We start from the raw sequence: 9193 nt of genomic DNA on the forward strand, positions 1-9193 counted from the left end.
AGCCAAAATGGGGACCAAGACCAAGTTAAGACTGAGCCTTTGGTTATAATCTTCACCTGCTTTACCTGTGGTTATAATCATAATAGTAATTTTACTGTTGTATTAAAATGGTTTTAGCAAATTATTGGTGAATGTTTATCAACAGTACGAAATGCAATGAAGTCCAGATGGGGACCAAGACCAAGTCAACACTGAGTCAAAATGGGCACGAGGACCAAGTCAACAATGAGGCAAAATGGGGACCAAGACCAAGTCAACAATGGGTCCAGATGGGGACCAAGATCAAGTTAACATGGAGCCAAAATGGAGACCAAGACCAAGTCAACACTGAGTCAAAAGGGGGACCAAGACCAAGTCAACACTGACCCCAAAATGGGGACCAAGACCAAGTTAACACTGAGCATTTGGTTATAATCATAATAGTAATTTTACAGTGGTATTAAAATGATTTTAGCAGATCATTGGTGAATGTTTATCAACAGTAAGAAATGCAATGAAGTGTATTTAAAAATGAGTTAAATAATAAAAATACATTCAAAAGGGGCTTTATATTTCATCTTTATTGTAAATATTATTAAAAAAATAAATGCATTTTTTAAGTCAGGCAAACCTAATACAACTTTATATAAACAGTTCTAAACAAAAGAAGTTTAAGGGCACTGCATTAATTACTTATGTACAAAGTTTAAAAAGAGTCAATGATAGATTACATATACACATACTTACTGGTGTGCAAACGGTACATTTGTGAACCGTTGACTAACCTGTAAATTTGATGTAAATAAGTTATAACTTTTGTGCTTTTTAGTTTTATTTATTGAAGTTTACATATTCTGTTTTTTTAAATAAAACAGAAACATTTTTGCATATGATTATATATAATATTAACAATAACCATCAAAATATAAACAAGCTGCCAAAAAGTGAATTTTATTAGATTCACACAGGCCACATCTGGCCTCAAATTCATATAAAGGGCCGCAAGGGGGCGCCATTTCATTAGAAAGGAGTCACTGAGAATTTTAAATAGAAATATAGCTTACTTAAAAAGGCTCAAATTTTCTTTGGTAATTAATTGAAAACTAGGCAAAAATGTATACGAACATGCTAATGCTATGTTCCATTTACCTCAGATGCTGGAACTGACTAAATTCCAGGTAAACATTCCAATAATTTTACACTATTTAAAAATTTACACTGGACACTAATAGGCATTAAGAGACATATTATAGATGTTCCTATACAAGTTAGAATACTGTAAGTCTATATTCTATACAAAACATGTTCATATATATTTTTTTTTTACCAAAATCATGCTCACATAAAGATAAAGAACTTATTTATAACTAAGTGATTAAATTTAACCACAACTGGTTTGACATTCATTTACCAGTATTTTCCTTTCAAAACATGTCCTAGTTACATTGCCTCAGATTAGCATTGTTAGCAATACAGTGAAAATATAGTGAAGTATTTAGTATTCTGTGCATTCAAACCCTGTTCTAGCATGTTAATGGATAGAAATTTGTAAAATAATAAAAAAGTGATAAAAAAAAAATAAACTGCATAATAATATGGTTTTAATACTGCTTGTGTGTGAGGTGGCCATCTTGAATCCAGAATTGGGGATAGCAAGGCTTTCTTGACTTATCAAGTAGGAAATTTTGACTTGTGGGGATGTTCCCGTTTCAATTTCCTATGTGGGACTTGGACATTTTGACGTTTAAATGGAACAAAGCATTAGATGCTGTTGCTGTTTTTAGCTTTGATTAGCATGTTTTAGCCCATGTAACTAATCGTACAGTTATAAAACCAACAAATATCTACTGTATTAAAGATTACCCAACACTTTGACACAGTTTTAGGAATGAGTGGAGTCTGGTTTAGACCTGTAATTGGTATGTTGCGATCTATTGTCCGTGCTAAGCTAAGATAAGCTCCTGTTACTTGTTTTGTTAGCCACATCAACCTCATAGCTCCAGGTATACTAAACACAATTTAGGAATTTAAGGTACTTAAATTCCTTAAATTAACAGAATTGACAGTTAAAACAAGTCAGTTTATGATTTTAAAGCTGCCCAGTGATGTACAGTGAACGCTACATTACACTATATTACTTTACAATTTACCCTTTTTTCTTGTGATGCTAGAACAACAAAGGTATGTATTCGGTTTAGTTTTTTTCTTCACAGTTGGTCCAAAAACAAAGAGAGAGAGAGAAAGTCCAGACAGTAGCAGATGAGTGGCCGGTTTTGGTCAGTTTTTTTATTGCTACATTAACGATAAAACCAGCTTCGCTTCAGCAGGACTCAGCTCACGCTGGAGTTCTGAAGATCGTTAGCACCTTGTAGCACCAGGTGAGTCCCGTTCGGGTGTCTGTTTGGGTCTTCTTCAATGCATGTCATCTTATGTGCCTGTATGTACACACAGAAAAGTGGAATCTGTAATAATGCAATGCTAATATCTGAAAATGTTTGTTTTCCCAAAAAATACACTTCAAATCCACTGGGAAAGGACAAGGTCAAATCAACTGTCTGAAGCTTTATAAACCCCGCATCCACAGAACTTTATTACTGAAGTAATAACTAAAACTAAATAACTAATAAAGTGCTAAATGCTAAAGCACAAGAGGCTAAAACACTGAAGTCCTAAGGCGCCAACACAGCATGTTAGCACGTTAGTATTTTAGTGCTTCAGTGTGTTAGCGCTTTAGTGTGTTTAGTGTTTCAGTACTTTAGTGTGTTAACGCTTTTGTACTTTAGTGTGTTAGTGCTTTAGTGCATTAGCATGTTAGTATTTTAGTACTTCAGTGTAATAGCGCTTTAGTACTTTAGTGTCTGTTAGACTAAAGCGCCAACACACTGAAGCACTAAAATACTAATGTGCTAGAGTACTAAAACACCAACACACTAAAGTACTAAGGCAATAACACACTGAAGCCCTAAAACAGAAAATACTAAAGGCTAAAGTACTTAAGTACTAAAGCACGAACACATTAAAGGATAAAACACTAACACACTAAAGTACTAAAGGCTAAAGCAATAAAGTGCTAAGGCGCTAACGCATTAAGTACTAAAGTGCTAAAGTGCACAAGGATAAAGCACTGAAGCGCTAAAGCGACAGTTTGTGAAAATGTGACTGTCAATGTTATCCCAACCCAAAACACAGCTAGTTATGTCTGCTATACGCTTGCATAAAAGTTTAGCTTTGTTAGCATCAGCGCTAAACTGTATTTTGACGCTTTGGGGTGGGATAAATTTGACCAGGTTTAAGCATTTAGTGCACAAAAAAAATCAAAGACAAAGACAGAACGAGACAAACAGTAGCTGCTTGCTTTTTCAAGCGAGTTTATTTTGGATAAAAAAATAATAATAATCTGGAGAAAGTCAAATCCATTTGAGTTGGAACAAAAATAATAATCATAAAACAGCAAAAACACTGTAAAAAAATCTGAAAAACTAAACAGAAACAGACAGAGAGACAGAGAAAGTGAGGCAGCAGAGATACGGGGAGGTCTGTAATCTGAGGCTAAAGGCTAAACCACACTCGCTCTTTCAGGCAGCTGCCAGGAAAAGATCGCTAACAGTCGAGTTTACACCAAACCACAGTATCATGCCTCCCCCCCCACAGGGGTCTTAACCAGAAACACCCCCCACCATCCCCTAACTCCAACCCTCACCCACTCAGACCAGTTTCAGCTTAACTTAACCAGTCAAAATACTGAGAATAGTGTACAGATCAGTGGAGGTGGAGATGGAGATAGAATGCCTAAAGCTCTAAGCCCCGCCCCCGCATAAAGTTATCACACCAAACGTTAACGAATAGCCTGCCCCAAAGCCAGACACATCATTTCACCAGAGTTCTGAGAAGATTTTGGATCTAAAACTGGTTTCAAAAATCGCCCGTCATTAAACTGGTGGAGGGATACGTGTGCAATATGCAGGGAGTAGTGTGGTGAAAAAATAGTCCCTGATGAAAACTGCATTAGCTCAAATTATTCATTAGTTTACCATCATCATCATTCCATATAAACTCAGAAGACTGGTGTAAGATTGGATTGGAATTGTATTGGAATCAGAAAGATTCCCTTACAGTGAATCACAATTTCACACCGAACTCCCAGAATTTTGCAGCAATTTGAGAAAAAGTGTGAAATTTGAGTAATAATATATTATATATTAATCTAAATACTTATCAAAGCTATTTCTAACACTCTAACAGCCAAACGAACCAGTACAAATCTATTCAGTTGCACTTGTTCTGTGTCAATTGCTATAAATAGACTGAATAGAATATTTATCCTGTTTTAGCTGATTTTAAATGGATAGATTGTGGTGTTTAGCCTGATTTAGCTGTTTTGGGGTTGACCGATTGTATTTAGCAGGTTTTCATTCATTTCTTAATTGTTGTAGTTGGTTTTGCATGAACTGATTGTGGTGTTTAGTCTGTTTTAGTTGGTTTGAAGTTGAAAGATTGTGTTTAACAAGTTTTAGCTGATTTCTAATGGATAGATTGTGTTTTTTAGCCTGTTTTAGCTGGGTTGGAGTCAACAGATTGTATTTAGCAGGTTTTAGATGATTTTTAATAGATAAATAGTGGAGTTTAACCAGATTTAGCTTATTTTATTTGATAGATTGTAGTGTTTAGCCTGTTTCAGCTGGTTTGGAGTTGACATTGTATTTAGCAAGTTATAGTTGACTTTTAATGGATAGATTTAGCCTATTTTTACTGTAGTTTTAGCTGATTTTAATGGATGGACTATGGTGTTTAGCCTGTTTTAGCTGGTTTTGCATGAATTGGTTGTGGCATTAAGTCTGTTTTAGCTGGTGTGTATTAATTGATTGTGGTGTTTAGCCTGTTTTAGTTAATTTTAAGTTGACAGATTATATGTAGCAGGTTTTAGGTGATTTTGAATGAATAGATTGTGGTGTTTAGCCGGTTTTATCTAGTCGGGTGTGAATTTGCTGTTTACTAAACCAGCTGAAACAGGCTAAACACCACAATCTATAAGATCTATTAAAAATCAGTTCTATCACACAGAGGGAACTGATGGTTTCTGGGAGCGTATAAATTGGACACTCTTGAGTTCATGCCTTTGTGAGGATGTGCTGGTTGGTGTCTGAAGGGGTGGGGGACAAACAAACGACCGGAAAGTGGTTAGAAAACAATTCGGCGTAACGCAAAAATTCTCCCTGACTCATCGAACGCAACGCTAAAATGTTTCCATCTGTGCAGCGCTGTTAATCTGCCGAGGAGGACGGATGTGTAAATATTTAAGTGATTACTGTACACACAGACACAGACGAGCTCGTAAACCAATCACATAGCGACATTAGCATGACAAACACAGCGGGGAGTCGCTAAACATCTGCTAGCGCCGGGTCAGGGGGCTGGCAGTGAGATCGACTCCACTTCAGAACAACCTGAGCGACGCTGAGGTCATTAACACCAAAAATGTGGAGCTAATCTCAAGCTGGGGTGCATTAGCGCGCTAGTTAACACATTTCCACACGTACATTAGCACTGAACACTATATGGGCTGCTAGCACAGCTGCTAAGGTCATTATCCTGTTAAACCCCTGAATTTAGCATGACTAAAACACACCCCAACACACACAAACCATACAGTGCTGGAATTACACTTAGCTTAGCATAGTTTAGCTTAGCATAGCATTACAAAAGCACCTGAACAGGCATTAAAACGCTACATACTGAACACACCGAACATTAGCACAGCAAAATACAGTCGTAGATCTGCAGGATGGGAGGAACAGCAACAATAAGAATCAGGTGAAAAAGAACAAAATAAATCATTCATAAATCACAAAAACGAGAGTTTAGTGGATTCGTCGCGTGAATGGAATAGTCTGATTTTGTTCATCCGATCACGAGGATGAAGCGCAAGACAATTTACAAGCTATCCACGAGTCTTCCAACTCTTGTCGCCTTCTCTGGATAGCAAAGAAAAACAACAAAAATCATAAAAAATAAAGAAAGAAAAAGGAGAAAAACATTAAAAACAGACAAGATTGGGTCTATTTACAGCACAGCAGAATGAATGCAAGCATCGAAAAGCTATTAAAAACACTATAGCTACTAAATACTGTATAGATATGCATAAATACGACGCTAAATATGTATAAGTTCTATAATTATTTTAGCTAAATAGTAAAAAAAAAAAAAATCCCAAACAATATACACACTTAATGTTCCCACCCACCCATCCTCCAGAATGTGGGACTCTTAATAAAAATATGTTAATATTCCTGAATATTTTTTGAATGCTTAACAACTGTTAACATTCTTAGATTAACTAATATAAATATCCTATATCATTTCCAGTTATGATGTTTATGTTCCAAGTGTAAATAAGTGCAAAAATAATCTGAGAGGAACTTGAATATCATTTTTCTGCACATTTCAGATCATTTCTACTAATTTACTCAATTAACATATTTTTCACTTTGTTAAATTTTTTTAATTCAGTAAATAAACAGTAATTTTGTACAAAAATGTGCAGAACTGAATTATTATGCACTCATTCACACTTACAACACCATTAATATAACTATACATGTTAAACACAAAAGGAATGGTCTGCTTGCACTGTTGCCTTTCACTGATAAACTATTTAAAAATGTCTATACACTTAATTAATAATTATATAAATGCTAGATTTAGGATATTTTTGTTTATTTATAACCAAACTGATCTGTAGAAATAGCTTCCATCTCTACCGTGGTTTCAATTAATTTCTATTATTTACATTCAAATAGTTATGTATAGAAAACTTATGATTTTTAGAATTAATACATTCAAGAGAAATTAAATTGGTTAAAATAACTATTTAAAAAAGTGATTTCTATAATTTTTTTGTTGTTTTCAACTGCCTCAACTAGCTCAATAAATTAAATGATTTAAATATTAGGTTGCCAGTTTCCACCAATTCCCACCAATACCTTGACCTCCAACCATGACCTTCAGTATAATTCAGAGTACAGATCATCTAAACTATGTGAATATTAAACCAGTTTAAAACAAATTCCAATGTGAATGCCTTTCTGATCTGAAGAACAAATTCTAGGATTGGTTTCCTCCACTCATCAAAGGTCAGTTCCATTCTAATGATAGTGTTCAGATTTATGTTAATGTAACTGATATGATTTTTGAAACCAATTCCAATGTGAACACCTTAGATTTCTCTGATCTGAAGTTACTGATCAAAAGAAACATTTATGTGGTCAGTTTTCTCCAAGCTTCAAACATTAATTCTACTCTAATAGGGTCACTTACATTTGCAATATTGTAAACTGTGGGATTTTTAAACTGGTTCAAACCAAATTCCAATGTGAACACCTGAGATTTCTCTGATCTAAAGTTACTGATCAATAGAACCGTTTCTGTGGTTGGTTTCCTCCAAGCTTTAAACTTCAATTCCACTCTAATTATATAGTTCATGTTTATAGTAATGTAATCAATGTGATTTTTAAATCAGTTTGAAACTAATTCTAGTGTGAACACCTTGGACTTCTCTAATCCTGATCTTTCCCAATCTGCTTTGTTGACTCCTTACACTATATGGACGAAGGTATTGGGACACCGACTCATTGGGACACCAAGCACTGCTGTGAAGATTTGATTGCTCTCAGCAACAGGACCTAACTCATCCCAAATATATTGGACGGCGCTCCATCAGTTCCACAGCCTAAAACTAGGAATTTATATGCTTTATATCTTGATTCTCTAGATCCAAATAGTTCTATTGTTTTGCCAATACTTTGCTTTTACAAGGACTAGAAATCCTGCCTATCTATTTTACCAATGGGTTGCAACCTAAAAACATAAAAAGTACATTTAAAGCACTGTAAATAAATCACTGTAATAGTTGAGGCATGATTTTTAAACAACACTAATGCTAATCATGCTAAATGCTAATGCTACCACTGCTACCACAATGGCAGTTTCTGGCAGCTTTCCCACCCACATAAAAATTGTAAAAAAAACGACCTCACTTATTGAAGGTTCTCAACCTGCAAAACAGAGGCCTGCTGCGTGATTCGACCTTTGGACTCGAATGGAGATGAACGAATGAAGAGCTTGCCAACTAGCTAACGCTAAGAAAGGTTCTCCATGTGTGGAACCGTTCCTAGCGCACTCGCGCCTGCGGTTACACTCACACCCCATAGCTGCACACTGCGAATTTCCCTTGGACGATGCTATTCGTGTTGGTGGTGAAGTAAGTGCTAGTAGCTAAGCAGCTAGCTAGCTAACGCTAACGCGAGTGCCGGCGCGGGTGCAGTCAGTGGCGGAGCGAGGACTTGGCGTCGGCGTGGTGAGTGAACTGGGTCCCGTTGCTGTCGGAGTGTACCTCTTGGTCCAGGGTGTTGAACCGGACGCCGGCGTGCTGCCCCTTGTGGCCGGCGCGAGGACACAGGCAGCACAGGATACGCTTGAAGGTGCGGCGCATGTCCTGATCCCGGTACGAGTAGATGATCGGGTTCATCAGGGAGTTAAACTCGGCCAGAACCAGGAAGTACTTCTCAAACTTCAGGACGATGATGCCGCAGTTTACCCCGTCCAGCAACAACAGGACCAAACCTGGAGTCCAGCAGATCACGAAACAACCTGAGAAAAGAAAAAGAAGAGAAAGAAAGATCATAAGAGCAAAGGATGAATTAAGGATAAAAGTAAAATTGAGTAAAAATGCTGTGTTAATGATATTAAATCACGTTTAATCATTGATAAATAATATATAATCCTCAAAAAAATATCAGGGTAACGCAGCATACACATCCACAGCTACTACCACAAAACCACTTCCTGTTTCATCATCGGTCACCAAATCAAACTGTGCTACTCAGTAAAATTAGCTTGCAGTTCTGTTGTATAAAAAAGGCACTTTTCCTTTAATGCATTCCTTCAGAGCTACAGTGACCACTGCTCTCTTTACTGCTGTTAAAGTGGAAACATGATGAAACCGGTCCAATGGCTTGGCCAAATTCACTCAATTTAAATCAGAGAAATTGCTTGTCTTAAATTTAAATAGTTGTAAAATTAATTTGTGTTTCTGTGATTAAGAGAAATTTAACATAATAATTTTGAAACAATACAAATTCAGAAACCGTAACTAAGGTTTCATGTTTGCAATAAAACGTCTGTTGTAAAATATAGTAGCTTGCCTGGCGATTTGTAG

At 36.3% G+C, this 9193-nt stretch overlaps 1 protein-coding gene across 2 annotated transcripts in view; it reads right to left on the reverse strand.

Annotated features, from left to right (window-relative positions):
* Nucleotides 1-561: 561 nt before the first annotated feature.
* The window catches only part of lpar2b (lysophosphatidic acid receptor 2b), a 27827-nt gene continuing 19195 nt past the window's right edge, over nucleotides 562-9193 (reverse strand). The window contains exons 4-5 of one of the 2 annotated variants that reach the window (XM_022674450.2): nucleotides 8369-8625; nucleotides 562-2414 (exon numbers count right to left, since the gene is read on the reverse strand). In XM_022674450.2, the coding sequence (XP_022530171.2) occupies nucleotides 2310-2414; nucleotides 8369-8625 (362 nt within the window). In that variant the 3' untranslated portion in view covers nucleotides 562-2309. Of the gene's footprint in view, nucleotides 2415-3330; nucleotides 5952-8368; nucleotides 8626-9193 lie in introns of those variants that run through there. The other variant, XM_022674451.2, reaches the window with a different exon arrangement.

Source organism: Astyanax mexicanus, chromosome 21 (genome assembly GCF_023375975.1).
Source record: "Astyanax mexicanus isolate ESR-SI-001 chromosome 21, AstMex3_surface, whole genome shotgun sequence".
In the NCBI taxonomy this organism is placed as follows: Eukaryota; Metazoa; Chordata; class Actinopteri; order Characiformes; family Acestrorhamphidae; genus Astyanax; species Astyanax mexicanus.